At 41.0% G+C, this 17,500-nt stretch overlaps 1 protein-coding gene across 14 annotated transcripts in view; it reads left to right on the top strand.

Moving 5' to 3' along the window:
- The window catches only part of dlg1b (discs large MAGUK scaffold protein 1b), a 200,969-nt gene that overhangs the window by 101,051 nt on the left and 82,418 nt on the right, over nt 1-17,500 (top strand). For 8 of the 14 annotated variants that reach the window (XM_028592319.1, XM_028592317.1, XM_028592318.1 and 5 more), the window contains exon 4: nt 1,785-1,949. In XM_028592319.1, coding sequence (XP_028448120.1) covers nt 1,785-1,949 — 165 coding nt within the window. Of the gene's footprint in view, nt 1-1,784; nt 1,950-10,650; nt 10,804-17,500 lie in introns of all 14 variants that reach the window. The other 6 variants (XM_028592311.1, XM_028592313.1, XM_028592312.1 and 3 more) reach the window with 1 other exon arrangement.

Raw genomic sequence — 17,500 nt, forward strand, 5'->3', positions numbered from 1 at the left:
TCACACCTCCCTATAAAACCAGCTCGCCCGTGGGCCACATGGGTGCAGGTGCATTTGTTGGACGGGAAACTGACAACTGGGTCGGTCTTGTACTGTAGTTGATATTGCGATGACGATTAAAAAAAACCGAAATATTATATCGATATATCGTGATATGAGACTAGATATCGTCTTAGATTTTGGATATCGTAATATCGTGATATGACATAAGTGGTATCCTTTCCTGGTTTTAAAGGCTGCATTACAGTAAAGTGATGTCATTGTCTGAACTTATCAGACTGTTTTAACTGTTCTATTATTTGCCTTTACCCCACTTAGACATGATGTCCACGTTACTGATGATTATTTATCAAAAATCTAAGTGTGAAGATATTTTGTTGAAGCACCAATTGTCAACCCTAGAATATCGCAGCGATATCGAGGTATTTGGTCAAGAATATCGTGATATCTGATTTTCTCCATGTATCGCCAAGCCCTAGCCCTAATCTAAACCACAACATGTTCCACGCTGGTTTGACTTGACCGAATGTGACATACGAAGGTGGAAACCTGTTACCGAGTCCTCACTAAAACCAAGAAAGTGGATCACATCAGTCCAGTACTGAAGTCTCTACACTGGCTTCCAGTGTCTCAAAGAATTGATTTCAAAATACTTTTTCTGGTTTATAAATCACTAAACGGTTTAGGGCCAAAATACATTTCTGATCTGCTACTACATTATGACCCCCCCAGACCTCTCAGGTGGTCTGGGTCAGGTCTGCTACACTATGACCCCCCCAGACCTCTCAGGTGGTCTGGGTCAGGTCTGCTACACTATGACCCCCCCAGACCTCTCAGGTGGTCTGGGTCAGGTCTGCTACACTATGACCCCCCCAGACCTCTCAGGTGGTCTGGGACAGGTCTACTACACTATGACCCACCCAGACCTCTCAGGTGGTCTGGGACAGGTCTACTTGTTGTCCCCAGAGTCAGAACTAAACAGGGAGAAGCAGTGTTCAGTTTCTATGCTCCACATATCTGGAACAAACTCCCAGAAACCTGCAGGTCTGCTGCAGCTCTCAGTTCTTTTAAATCCAGGCTGAAGACCTTTCTATTTAATGTTGCCTTTCTTTAAATAATCTATTTTTAACTGCTCTTTCTTTAAAATTCTTAAACAGCACTGTACATTTTATTTTTTGTCTTTTTAATGATTTTAAATTTTTTATTGTTTTCTAATTGCTCTTTACATTTTATTTTTTGTCTTTTTAATGATTTTAAATTGTTTTTCTAATTGCTTTTTACATTTTATTTTTAGTCTTTTAATGATTTTTAAATTGTTTTTAATTGTTTTCTAATTGCTCTTTACATTTTATTTTTTGTCTTTTAATGATTTTAAATTGTTTTTGTTTTCTAATTGCTATTTACATTTTTAATTTTTGTCTTTTAATGACTTTAAATTGTTTTTAATTGCTCTTTACATTTAATTTTTTTGTCTTTTAATGCTTTGAAATTGTTTTTAATAGTTTTCTAACTGTTTTTTAATGTTTCATGTAAAGCACTTTGAATTGCCTTGTTGCTGAAATGTGCTCTACAGATAAAGCTGCCTAGCCTAGCCTTGCCTAGCCTAGCCTAGCCTAGCCTTGCCTAGACTAGCCTAGCCTTGCCTAACCTAGCCTTGCCTAGCCTAGCCTTGCCTAGCCTTGCCTAACCTAGCCTAGCCTAACCTAGCCTAGCCTAGCCTAGCCTAGCCTTGCCTTGCCGAGCTCAGCCGTTTGACTGCCTGTCTGCTTTGTGTCCTGTTGCAGAAGTACAGGCACAACGATGAGGACTCGTCCCCCCAGGACCAGAGCTCCCCCCAGCTGACGGAGGAGGCAGGGGGCCCGGAGCTGGTCCAGGTAGCCGAGAAGAACCTTTCCCAGATCGAGAACGTGCACGGATACGTCACGCACGCCCACATCTCCCCCATGAAGGTAGGAGACAGCTTCCATTTCTGTCTCTCTCTCTCTCTCCCTCTCTCTTTCTCTCTCTCTCTCTGTCTCTCTCTCTCTGTCTCTGTCTCTCTCTCTCTCTCTCTCTGTCTCTCTCTCTCTCTCTCTCTCTCTCTCTGTCTCTCTCTCTCTCTCCCTCTCTCTTTCTCTCTCTCTCTGTCTCTCTCTCTCTCTCTCTCTGTCTGTCTCTCTCTCTCTCTCTCTCTCTGTCTGTCTGTCTCTCTCTCTCTCTCTCTCTGTCTCTCTCTCTCTCCCTCTCTCTTTCTCTCTCTCTCTCTCTCTCTGTCTCTCTCTCTCTCTCTCTCTCTCTGTCTGTCTCTCTCTCTCTCTCTCTGTCTGTCTCTCTCTCTCTCTCTCTCTCTCTCTCTCTCTCTCTGTCTCTGTCTCTCTCTCCCTGTCTCTCTCTCTGTCTGTCTCCCTCTGTCTCTTTATTTGTTCATTAACATACACACACAAACAAACCGATAGAGAAACACACACACATACACACAAGCAGACACACACACAAACACACAACCACACGCGCGCACACACACACACAGAAACACACACACACACACACAGACAGACACACATATACACACACAGACAGAGAAACGCACATACACACAAGCAGACACACACACACAGACAGAGAAACGCACATACACACAAGCAGACACACACACATACACACAAGCAGACAAACACACAGACAGTCAAACATGTACACACAGACACGCACACACGCACAACCACACACACACACACACACACACACAGAAACACACACATACACACACAGACAGAGAAACACACATACACACAAGCAGACACACACACACTACCAGTCAGGTTTGTGTTGGAAGCCAGTAAAATCTTTCTGTCCGTTTTTATGTCTTTCTTCTCTCTTCATTTCTATACATTGACCAATGGATATATTTCTGTCCATCTCCATCAGTCAAAACACACACACACACACACACACACACACACACACACACACACACACACACACACACACACACACACACACACACACACACGCCCTAACCAGTCCGGTCTCTGGTTAACGCCAGTTTACTTCCTGTGTGTGAGTCCTTTTAACGTTCCCGAAAACAAGAAGCAAACACTGCCGTGGGGAAGTGGGCTTCTGGGTCTCGTTGTGGTAGTTTGGCCTTTCTTGTTGACATCATTTTGGACCTTTTATTATCACCATATCTGGGCCTAAAATTAAAAATCTGTGCCGTTAAATTAGTTTAAAAAACAACTTTTGCGATACAAACTGGAGGTGTGGAGTATGAAAGATTTAGACGCTTAACAGGAAGGAAGGGAGGCCCTAGTTGCATTATGGGAAGTGTAGGATTGAGAGTTTTTGGAGACTAAAGGTGAGGATAGCTCCAGACTAACGTTATGGAAGTGAACTGCTGAATTATTGGAGTAATAAGGTATTTTTACTTTGTGCTTTGGGGACCTGCGATGAACATTTGTCATTTATTTTGACATTTTACCAACTATTTCATGAATTAAACTGTTCTTTGCAGCCCACACAGACACACACACACACACACACACACACACAGACACTCACACAGACAGACACACAGACAGACACACACAGAGACACAAACACAGACGCACACACACAGAGACAGACACACACACACACACAGAGACACACACAGACAGACACACACAGACGCACACACACAGAGACAGACACACACACACACACACACACACACACACAGACAGACACACACAGACAGACACACACACACACACACACACACACAGACACACACACAGACACACAAACACAGACGCACACACACAGAGACAGACACACAGACACACATACACACAGACAAACACACATACACACACATACACACAGACAAACACACATACACACACATACACACACAGACACACATACAAACAGACAAACACACATACACACACATACACACAGACAAACACACATACACACACATACACACAGACACACATACACACACATACACACACACACACATACACACACACACACACACATACACACACAGACACACACACACACACAGACACACACATTCGAACACACACAGACATACACACACAGACAGACAGACACATACACACACACACACACACACACACACACACACAGACGCACACACAGACGAACACACACATACACAGACACAAACAAGCACACAGACATACACACACACACACACACATAGAGACGCACACACATACATACACACGGAAACCTACACACAGACGCACACACACAGACAGACACACACACACACACACACACACACACACACAGACGCACACACACAGAGACAGACACACACACACACACACAGACGCACACACACAGAGACAGACAGACACACACACACACACACACACACACACACACACACACAGAGACAGACAGTGAGACTGAGACTCAAACTTGATAGAAAACCAGAAGCTGTGGTCTGAGATCAGGTTAGAGGAAGTGAAGTGAAGAGAACAGATATCTTTTTAATCAACTAAACGTGACTTTTAAAAGCCAGCTGACCTTTGCAACACTGCTTTAATTAATAAATTCAAAGTTTCAGCATTTCATTTAACAAAATAAAGAAAGAAGATCTCCTTTTTAGCGGCTAACTCCTCTCACTGTAACACAACAAACTGTCTGTCTCTGCAGATTAGCTAAGGTGTGATATTTCACCAGGGGGGGGGCTGCTGTAGCCATGGTAACGGCGAGCAAGGGGGTAACCTTCGCTTATTTTGTTGGCGCCGTTTTCCGTTTTGTTGCTACCAAGCCATCACCTCCCGTTAGCATCCCATTGACTCCCATTCATTCTGACGTCACTTTGACAGAGAATAACTTTACATCTGAAGCGTTTAAAGAATCCTATTTCTCCGTTGTTTATTTCTAAAGAAACACGACAATGTATAAAAGGCTCCATTACCTCGTAGCTCACGTTATGGCTCCGTAGCAGAACGCTTTTATAACAATAGGCTAACGATTGGGTCATAACCACGAGACTTACTGTCACACAGTAGAGGAATTACCGTATAGTACAGGAGAAGCTCACAGGCAGTTTGGACTTCCATTATCTGTTTAGGTTTAATTACTAATGTTAACTAGCATGTTAGTGATCAGTAATTACTAATGTTAACTAGCATGTTAGTGATCAGTAATTACTAATGTTAACTAGCATGTTAGTGATCAGTAATTAGCCTGTGTCTATGTTATCTCCTTACATATACCTACACTCTCCGTCTCTGTAAGATTGGGAATGATTGAGATTTCTATTGCGTGGCGTTCAGGCGTACTGGGGTCTCTCAGCTTCTCCCTGTCTCCAAAACCTCTGAGGTTATATCCTGATAACTGACATTACTTAACACACACACACACACACACACACACACACACACACTCAGACCTGATAACTGATATTACTTAACACACACTCACACACACACACACACACACACACACACACACACAGACCTGATAACTGATATTACTTAACGCACACACACACACACACACACACACACACACAAACACACACACACACTCAGACCTGATAACTGATATTACTTAACACACACACACACACACACACACACACACACACACACACACACACACACACTCAGACCTGATAACTGGTATTACTTAACACACACACACACACACACACACACACACACACACACACACACACACAGACCTGATAACTGATATTACTTAACACACACACACACACACACACGTGCACACACACACACACACACACACACACACACACACACACACTCAGACCTGATAACTGATATTACTTAACACACACACACACACTCTCTCAGACCTGATAACTGATATTACTTAACACACACACACACACACACACACACACACACACACACACACACACACACACACACACACTCAGACCTGATAACTGATATTACTTAACACACACACACACACACACACACACATTCAGACCTGATAACATTACTTACATACATATATATATATAAATATACATATATATACATTCCCATTCATATACACATCTCCATTCATGCCTCGCTTCTGTATTTGTTAACCATCCAACTTTTTAGTATGTTTTAAAATCTTTGTAGTGTGTACTTCCATCTAAAATATTCCACGTTGACTCAGTTTACTGCTATAAATCTCCGTTTGACATTTATTCTAATCTTTGTGAACATCGTGTACATTCCTCTCAGTTCATACTTGCTCTCTCGTGTGCCACGATTTACCCTTTTGGTTCCCTTAGGTGTGCCTTGGATAGGCAGTTTTTGGGGCCTTTACAGGAGCACTAAAGGGGTAACGAAAGCAGACAAGGCTGAGAGCACCTCCTGTGTCAAAACATCCTTCCACCTTAGGGCTGGGTGATATGGACCAAAAGTCATATTCCGATATATTTGGCTGAATATCGATGTACGATATATATCCCGATATTTTTTCGCAAAGTGAGAGCAAATGTTCAGTCAAAGCCAAAGCCAAATATGACATGTCACAAGTAGTTTCATAGAAACCGGCTATTTCAGTGAACAGTTGCAAAAATCAAAATGAATAAATAATAAACAGGTTTCTTCACCTGGTTCAATGCTCAGCTGTTCAAATAACAATAGAATGTAAACATAAACACTGTATAACAACAGGAGTACCTTTTTTTTTAAATCAAAGCTCCATAAGGTGCACATTTAAATAAAAAAATATCTTAAATAAATAAAAAGCCTATAAAATAAAAGAGGGAAATCCAAAAGGAGTCAGCAGCTTGCTTGGAGCAAGGATCAAATTTGAACTATATCGATCTACAGTACAGGCCAAAAGTTTGGACACACCTTCTCATTCAATGTGTTTCCTTTTTATTTTCATGACTATTTACGTTGTAGATTCTCACTGAAGGCATCAAAACTATGAATGAACACATATGGAATTATGTACTTAACAAAAAAGTGTGAAATAACTGAAAACATGTCTTATATTTTAGATCCTTCAAAGTAGCCACCCTTTGCTTTTTTATTAATAATTCAATTCAATTTTATTTATAGTATCAAATCATAACAGAGTTATCTCGAGACACTTTAGAGATGGAATGGTTCTAGACCACACTCTATAATTTACAAAGCCCCAACAATTACAGTAATTCCCTCAAGAGCAAGCATTAGCAGTGGCTATTGCGACAGTGGTGAGGAAAAACTCCCTTTTAGGAAGAAACCTCGGCAGACCCAGACTCTTGGTAGGCGGTGACAAAGGGGAAATAATTCCACTAATGAACCCTGACAAAGCACACCTGTGAAGGTAAAACCATTTCAGGTGACTACCTCATGAAGCTCATTGAGAGAACACCAAGGGTTTGCAGAGTTACCAAAAAAAGCAAAGGGTGGCTACTTTGAAGAATCTAAAATATAAGACATGTTTTCAGTTATTTCACACTTTTTTGTTGAGTACATAATTCCATATGTGTTCATTCATAGTTTTGATGCCTTCAGTGAGAATCTACAATGTAAATAGTCATGAAAATAAAAAGGAAACGCATTGAATGAGAAGGTGTGTCCAAACTTTTGGCCTGTACTGTATGCGATATGGTCTAATTCCATATCTCATTTAAAGATATATCGATATATTTTTTTATATCGATATATCGCCCAGCCCTACTCCACCTCACCACCTTTTCTGCTCCACCTCTCGCTCATTCTCACCTTCTGTCCTCTCTGTCTGTTAGGCTTACACACTGGCTGTGTGGTTTTATATTTGGGTTCCCATGGTAACAGGTTAGAGCTTACACACTGCCTGCGTGACACGCACAGCTCAGGCGCCGAAAACACGTGCGTCAGGCTTCTTGCGTTTTGAGAAAAAAAAACTGGAAAAGCTAATTCCATAACAGGCCTGGAAAGGTTTTTGGTGACATAAAAAGACCAAGAAAGTTTTTGGAAAAGTCATGGAAAAGTTTCTTTTTAAACACAGCATAATAATAATGTGATTAATAAATGTATTTTCACGTTGTCTTAACCTCAGCGTTGTATTCGGGGGAGAGATATTATGAATCCTACAATGAACCACAGACATTATCATTCATTTATAGTTAAACCTCTGAGGGTCAACTTGTATTCTTATTGTATAATGTCGACTGACATTTTCAGGAACACACAGTCATGGAAATTTGCCAAAAAGTCATGGAAAAGTAATGGAAAAGTCATGGAAATGCATACATTGTCATTCATTTATAGTTAAAACTCTGAGGGTAAACTTTAACACAGATTAGTATTCTTATTGGATAATGTCGACTGACATTTTCGGGAACACACAGTAATGGAAATTTGACGAAAACTCATGTTAAATTAAAGTATTGGTTAAAATCCAATTAAAATCCATGTTAATGCCTGACTCACTGGGACCTCTTCCCGTCCCTTACATTTTCAGGAATACATAGTCATGGAAATTTGCCAAAACGTAATGGAAAAGTCATGGAAATACATACATTATCATTCATTTATAGTTAAACCTCTGAGGGTAAACTTTAGCACAGATTAGTATTCTTATTGGATAATGTCGACTGATATTTTCAGGAACACAGTCATGGAAATTTGACGAAAAGTCATGAAAAAGTAATGGAAATACAAACATTATCATTCATTTTATAGTTAAACCTCTGAGAGTAAACTTTAACACTGATTAGTATTCTTATTGTAGAATGTCGACTGACATTTTCAGGAACACACAGTAATGGAAATTTGCTGAAAAGTCATGGAAATACATTATCATTCTTTATAGTTAAACCTCTGAGGGTAAACTTTAACACACATTAGTATTCTGATTGGATAATGTTGACTGATATTTTCAGGAACACAGTCATGGAAATTTGACGAAAAGTAATGGAAATACAGACATTATCATTAGTTTATAGTTAAACCTCTGAGGGTAAACATTAACACTGATTAGTATTCTTATTGTAGAATGTCGACTGACATTTTCAGTAAAACATAGTCATGGAAATTTGCCAAAAAGTCATGTTAAATTAAAGTATTGGTTAAAATCCATGTTAATGCCTGACTCACTGGGACCTCTTCCCGTCCCTGACATTTTCAGGAATACATAGTCATGGAAATTTGCTGAAAAGTCATGGAAATACATACATTATCATTAGTTTATAGTTAAACCTCTGAGGGTGAACTTCAACACAGATTAGTATTCTTATTGGATAATGTCGACTGACATTTTCAGGAACACACAGTAATGGAAATTTGCCAAAATGTCGTGGAAAAGTCATGTTAAAGTATTGGTTAAAATGCGTATGAACCCTGAAACGTGTTGGAAGACTTTCCAGGCAAAATAGAATACCAAAAGCTGTTTATATGTCATTTAGACACATACATATTAATAAATGACATGTTGATGTCTTGAAAGTCTCGAGGTTTTGATATAAATGTAATTTAAAAAAACTAAATAGATTTTCAAATATTGCACCTGTCAATAAAGAAGGAAATATTCTGGAGCCTATTTTGCCGACGTTGTCTTTGCTGTAATCAGATCAGTATATATTTATGTCTAACATGGTATTTCATTTTATCAATGGGAAACATCCATGTGTCCAGACAAGGCTAGCAGCAGCAGACACCTTTCTGGTGTGTAAAGACATAGGGCTGGGCAATAAATCGATATTATATCGATATATCGTGATATGAGACTAGATATCGTGTAAGATTTTGGAATTCGTAATATGGTAAAAGGCTTAAGTGGTGTCCTTTCCTGGTTTTAAATGATGCCTTACACTAAAGTGATGTCATTTTCAGTGTTACCAGACTACTCAAGCTGTTCTTATTATTTTTTTATTTTTACCCAGACATTATGTCCACATTACTGAAGACACACCTTCTCATTCAAGGCATTTCCTTTTTATTTTCATGACTATTTACATTGTGGATTCTCACTGAAGGCATCAAAACTATAAATGAACACATATGGAATTATGTACTTAACAAAAAAGTGTGAAATAACTGAAAACATGTCTTATATTTTAGATTCTTCAAAGTAGCCACCCTTTGCTTTTTTATTAATAAGGGAAATAATTCCACTAATTAACCCTGACAAAGCACACCTGTGAAGGTAAAACCATTTCAGGTGACTACCTCATGAAGCTCATTGAGAGAACACCAAGGGTTTGCAGAGTTATCAAAAAAAGCAAAGGGTGGCTACTTTGAAGAATCTAAAATATAAGACATGTTTTCAGTTATTTCACACTTTTTTGTTAAGTACATAATTCCATATGTGTTCATTCATAGTTTTGATGCCTTCAGTGAGAATCTACCATGTAAATAGTCATGAAAATAAAAAGGAAAAGGAAAAAGAAGGTGTGTCCAAACTTTTGGCCTGTACTGTATCTCATTGTGAAGACATTTTGTTAAAGCACCAATTGTCAACCCTATATAATATCGCCACAATATCGAAATCGAGGAGACAAGAAGAATATCGCGATATCTGATTTTCTCCATATCGCCCAGCCCTAGTAAAAAAAACCCGTAGAAAACACCGCGCTCACGCCGCGGAGGCAGTGTGTAGCCGGCCTAAAGGATGAACTGTTCTCTCCTGCTTTGCCTTGTTCTCTGTGTTTTGACCCTTGCGAGACCCCGTCTCTCCTCCTGTATCCTGTAGGTAGCATCTCTGGAGTGCATCTTTGATGGTTCCTCAGCATTAGGACAGCAGCACCTCCCGGAGCTCCCCTCCCCTACATACTCCACCCTCTATACCCACGGAGAGGACAGCCCCCTCCCCTCCTGCTCCTCCAACCCTTACCCCCCAATCCAGGTAACAACCCCACCCCCCCCCCCCCCCCCCCCATCCAGACTTCAGTGTCACTTACAGTGCTGCTGGGATAAGTCATTGTGTTTACATGTTATCGTTAGCTCACTGCTAGCATGTAGCAGTTAGAGAGGGAATGCCCGAAACTTATTCTTTGTAAATCTTTACAATCATTCACTGAAAGAACCGAGCAGGTCTGACTTGTTGCACCATGACACACACGCACACGCACACGCACACGCACACACACACACACACACACACACACAGAGACACAAACACCCATAAAGAGACACACACACACGCACACACACACACACACACACACACACACACAGAGACACAAACACCCATAAAGAGACACACACACAGACACGCACACACACACACACACACACACACACACACACACACACACACACACACACACACACACACACACACACACACAAAGAACCAAGCACGTCTGCCTTGTTGCACCATCACACACACAGAGACACAAACACCAATAAAGAGACACACACACAGACATGCACACACACACACACACACACACACACACACACACACACACACACACACACACACACACACACACACACACACACACACACACACACACACACACACACACACACACAAAGAACCAAGCAGGACTGCCTTGTTGCACCATCCAAATGTTCTTCATAACCTTCTCTGCGTGTAGCTCGTTAGCTCTGAATGTTCCCTAAATGCACCGGATTTTATATTTATTTATGTTACTATATCTCTTTACATAAATAATGTTTTTCTGCTACTATGGGCTAACAGTTAACATGGAAACGATCAGACATACATTACAATGCCCTCTGTAAATGGACAGTATTACATGGCTATGCTGCCACCTGCTGGTAGGGGCACTGAATTACAACTTGACCTACTTTCACTTAACTACTGCGCCGTAACTCAATCAGATGTCTGTGATGGGACGTTGGCCTTTAACATGTTAGTCATGTTTTGATGCTTTTTTTTCATGCTGAATGACTTATTTCCAAGAAACGTACGAGCACATCTCTGGTAAACACAAGAATTAAAATGGTGCTTTTAGTACGACTCTTAGTGGAGAAACTCAGATTTACAGATCTGTCGATTAAATCAACTAATCGATCAGTCGATGCAATTGAATGAGTTGTTAGTCGACTAAGAACTTCTTCAATCGAGCACAGTCCTAGGACAGATGCGCAATATTAGCTCAAATGTAAAATGGCACCCTCGTGAATTAGCCTACTGTTGCTAACTCATAAATCCTGCATGACATCGTCCCGTATATAGGACATCAGACTCACTTACTACACAGCAGTGTCCACAAACTTAGTCCAAGGAGGGGAGAAAGGAAAAGGGTGATAGTGTTCCACGTTAAAGCCTTTTCTCTCTCAACTACCACATGCTTTATTGCGTTAATAGTCCAGGGCTGCTACTGACGGGGGACTGTATCACTACAGCCAATCAGCAGTCTGCTCAAAGCGATGGTCTTTTTCACAAATAGGTTGCACGTAAAGGGCAAAAAGTAGCTTCCACTTAAGGAGACCTATCTTGACTTGCACCCTGTGCAGCACAGTGCAAAGCCCGATGCAATGTCTGTCTGTCTGTCTGTCTGTCTGTCTGTCTGTGTTATTATATTTCTTTATTTGATCAGGGACAATGCACAAAAAACATTAGTCTATAAAAGAAGAGATGTCATGTACCAGGTTATAGCAGAAAATGCTAATTTCCACCCGCAGTCCCTGGACAGGTTGATGTTATACTTACAAAAATCTATAAAATATATATACACAATAATACATGAAAGCATTACTTCACTCACATCATAAAAACACTCTCCACTTCAGGAATCTATCACTCACAGTTTACGTCATTCATATCACAGTCATTCAGTGCGTACAAATTTGCTTTGATAATAACCCCTGTTTGGTCAGGCGTGTAAAAGTACTATAATTTGTGCATGAAATAATTTTGTTTGGAAGAGTAAAAGGCTTGCTGCTTTATAAGAAAACGATTGTTGACCATATGTGTGTGGGTGTTATGTGCATATCTCTCGAACCGTTATTCCGATGGCTTTCAAACTTGACGGGTGTCTTGCTACGGGCACGGTTAAGTGCGGTGCCAAGTTTGACATCGTTTGGGTTAGAAATGCGAAAGATATCGTTAATTATATATCGGTAAAAGAAGCACATATTGGCTTTTGCTGCTGGCCACTCCCCCTCTCGCACTGTATGCACTCTGACTGATCTCCCTCTCTCTCTCTCTCTCTCCCTCCCTCTATCCCTCTCCCTCTCTCTCTCTCTCTCCCCTCTATCTCTCTCCCTCTCTCTCTCTCTCTCCCTCCCTCTCTCTCTCTCTCTCTCTCTCTCTCTCTCTCTCTCCCTCCCTTTTAAATCAGTTAAGTCAGTAGTAGGGTGTACAGGGGAGGTGCATTTGAAGTGGTTTGGGGTCTTTCTGTAAGTAAATTTGGGGTACGTTTTGATGAATTCTACAAGCAGCAATCCCACAGGCCAAGCAATCGGCCTGTTCCAAACAGGCACATTTTCAACGGGCATTGCACGTGTGTGTGTGTGTGTGTGTGTGTGTGTGTGTGTGTGTGTGTGTGTGTGTGTGTGTGTGTGTGTGTGTGTGTGTGTGTGTGTGTGTGTGTGTGTGTGTTGATATATACATACAGTACGGGCCAAAGGTTTGGACACACCTTCTCATTCGATGCGTTTCCTTTTTATTTTCATGACTATTTACATTGTAGATTCTCACTGAAGGCATCAAAACTATGAATGAACACATATGGAATTATGTACTTAACAAAAAAGTGTGAAATAACTGAAAACATGTCTTATATTTTAGATTCTTCAAAGTAGCCACCCTTTGCTTTTTTATTAATAAGGGAAATAATTCCACTAATGAACCCTGACAAAGCACACCTGTGAAGGTAAAACCATTTCAGGTGACTACCTCATGAAGCTCATTGAGAGAACACCAAGGGTTTGCAGAGTTATCAAAAAAAGCAAAGGGGGGCTACTTTGAGGAATCTAAAATATAAGACATGTTTTCAGTTATTAAACACTTTTTTGTTAAGTACTAATTCCATATGTGTTCATTCATAGTTTTGATGCCTTCAGTGAGAATCTACCATGTAAATAGTCATGAAAATAAAAAAGGAAACACATTGAATGAGAAGGTGTGTCCAAACTTTTGGCCTGTACTGTAGATATTTTTTGGGGGTGGTCAGTCATGTGATTGAGGATATGACGGGAGTATTTTCGTGGGGATGGGATGGGAGCAACATTTGATTCTTGTGTCACCCTCTACTGTGTGACATTCTCATGAAAAGTCCCCTAAAGGTCCGATCCTAGGCTCGGCCCCCTCTCCCGGTGAGATCTCCCTGTTCTCCTCTCCGTTGTTTCCCCCTCCACGTGTGACGTGTGGCCATCTCCAACACCTCCTCCGCCGCGATTAGGCATAAATGGATCCCTCACATCTTCACAAAAAAGGACCCTGACCTACTGTATACAGTATATCTACTCCTCTCACTCTTATTATTATCCTTTCATTTTCATTCCCTCTCTTCCCTTCGCCTCTTGCTCGCTCGCTCGCTCTCCTCAGCAGCACCATAGCAACACAGGCGATGAATGCCGACAAAGAAAATCCTGACGGCAGGAAAATGGAGGAGGAGGAGGAGGAGGAGGAGGAGGGTTGAACCTGCAGAGAAGGACAAGGGCAGATTTAGCGATGCTTTCTGTAACGGAGGGGTGAAGGGAGGGGCGATAGTAAAACGCACAACAACAGCCTCCGAAAAAAGATTTACGATCTCTGGTGAATATTTATCACCCAGAGAAAGGACTCGGGAGGCCATGCAGTGACTTGTCACTAATTCTTCTTCTCCATCCTCTCATCTCTGCTACGCTACACTTCGTTCCCAGCTGCAGCAAAGCATGCTGGGAGCACAGCACAGCACAGGCCGGCTCTATTTATAGCCAGCAGTGTTACAAGATGGTCCTGCAGTTTAAGGGAAATCGTGGAATATTAAGGGAGCGTAATCCAGGCAGGGAAAGTCGGGCAATATCAGGGAAATGAGTAGCCCATTTAATCGCAAATAATCACTGGTTTGATCTGTTCTAAATGTACTTTAAAAGGGACATTTTTTTCAAGTTTGTAATGCTCTATTAATTGTGTTAACTCCCAGCTGCAGCAAAGCATGCTGGGAGGACAGGCCGGCTCTATTTATAGCCAACAGTGTTAGAAGACGGTTTCAGGGAAATCGTGGAATATTTAAGTTGTGTATTTCAGGCTGGTATAGCCTCGCACATCATCGTTGTGCAAGTGGACTCCGACTCCCATGAGGCTTTGCAGCTTTTTAAAGGACCATACATCAGACTGGCACATTACGGCCACTTCGCTAAATGTTGTTCTCGGAGAAGTCGATGCAGTTTTGACGTGTGTTTGGATCATAATGTTGACAAATGTTTATGGATTTATTTCTTGTTAAACAAACATTTGTGTCATACACATCACATATATTTATTTTGCCTGAAACTGAGTGTTCACAATACCTTAATAAATGGAGGTTGGTTGCCTCCAGTCTGAGTGGATCATTGACCCAACACAGTGGCCACATAGTGTCCACATTGCGGAAATACATGTTTGATTGAGGCAACATTTACATTTCTACGTTTTAAAATGAATATCTTCTGCTAAGTTTCCTCCTCGCATTCCCCCTGCTCTGGTGTTTCTGTATTTTCTACATTTCTGTAGCTTGACAGACATTTTATCGAGCTTTTTGTTGTCTTGAAATTCTGTGACCACAGTAGTTTTTGGCAGCTAGCTCAGTTTTGTTTCTGCAGTAAAATTATCTGAAGACTCCTTGAATAAACCTTCCCTCGTTAGGAATTCCTGTAGGTTTAAAAACCACAAACAGATCTCCATCACCAAATCCATACTCCATGTAAATAATCAGGACCTTTAGCATGTATAGAGCCAGCATATTTCCACCAGACTCCATGTAAATAATCAAGACTTTTAGCGTGTATAGAGCCAGCATATCTCCACCAGACTCCATGTAAATAATCAGGACTTTTAGCGTGTATAGAGCCAGCATATCTCCACCAGACTCCATGTAAATAACCAGGACTTTTAGCGTGTATAGAGCCAGCATATCTCCACATGTAAATGGGTGAATTAAGGGTTTATTTCAACCAAACCAGAGTGGTGATTGTTGGAACAGTAGAAAGATGAACCAAGATGGCTTTTGGTAGTTTTATTTAGTTTCTGTCCACTTTGAATGAAGTGTGTTTTACGATGATAAAAGTCCTGATTATTTACATGGAGTCTGGTGGAGATATGCTGGCTCTATACACGCTAAAAGTCCTGATTATTTACATGGAGTCTGGTGGAGATATGCTGGCTCTATACATGCTAAAAGTCCTGGTTATTTACATGGAGTCTGGTGGAGATATGCTGGCTCTATACACACTAAAAGTCCTGATTATTTACATGGAGTCTGGTGGAGATATGCTGGCTCTATACACGCTAAAAGTCCTGATTATTTACATGGAGTCTGGTGGAGATATGCTGGCTCTATACACGCTAAAATTCCTGATTATTTACATGGAGTCTGGTGGAGATATGCTGGCTCTATACACGCTAAAAGTCCTGATTATTTACATGGAGTCTGGTGGAGATATGCTGGCTCTATACACGCTAAAAGTCCTGATTATTTACATGGAGTCTGGTGGAGATATGCTGGCTCTATACATGCTAAAAGTCCTGGTTATTTACATGGAGTCTGGTGGAGATATGCTGGCTCTATACACGCTAAAATTCCTGATTATTTAAATGGAGTCTGGTGGAGATATGCTGGCTCTATACACACTAAAAGTCCTGATTATTTACATGGAGTCTGGTGGAGATATGCTGGCTCTATACACGCTAAAAGTCCTGATTATTTACATGGAGTCTGGTGGAGATATGCTGGCTCTATACACGCTAAAAGTCCTGATTATTTACATGGAGTCTGGTGGAGATATGCTGGCTCTATACACGCTAAAATTCCTGATTATTTACATGGAGTCTGGTGGAGATATGCTGGCTCTATACACGCTAAAAGTCCTGATTATTTACATGGAGTCTGGTGGAGATATGCTGGCTCTATACACACTAAAAGTCCTGATTATTTACATGGAGTCTGGTGGAGATATGCTGGCTCTATACACGCTAAAAGTCCTGATTATTTACATGGAGTCTGGTGGAGTTTGGTGATGGTGATTTCGGGGCTATTTCATGTTAAACTAAAAGGATCTTACTCTTTAACTAAAAGGTCTATCTCTGTAGGGATCCATCCCATAATGTTGTCAGACACTTACAATAATAATCTGAGTCTGTCAGCAGCAACAACAGAACTTTTAGTGGACTCTAACTGATGCTGAACATTTGCCCGTCTACGTTACATTGCAGCTTGTTTCTGGCTGAATACTGGACCAATTTTAAAGATTGCTGTTCCCATCAGTCACTTAGACACAAAAACGTTTAAAAAAAAATAAAAAATAAAAAACAAAATCTCTGAATGAACTTCCCTGCCGGATCGAATCAGTCGCTCCACGCATCACCGATCAACCACCCAATGTCCTTCACAGCCCCGAGTCTCCTCGCTGCTGACTCGTGTTTTGGGAAAGGGACCCAAAAG

Source organism: Perca flavescens, chromosome 12 (assembly GCF_004354835.1).
Source record: "Perca flavescens isolate YP-PL-M2 chromosome 12, PFLA_1.0, whole genome shotgun sequence".
In the NCBI taxonomy this organism is placed as follows: domain Eukaryota; kingdom Metazoa; phylum Chordata; class Actinopteri; order Perciformes; family Percidae; genus Perca; species Perca flavescens.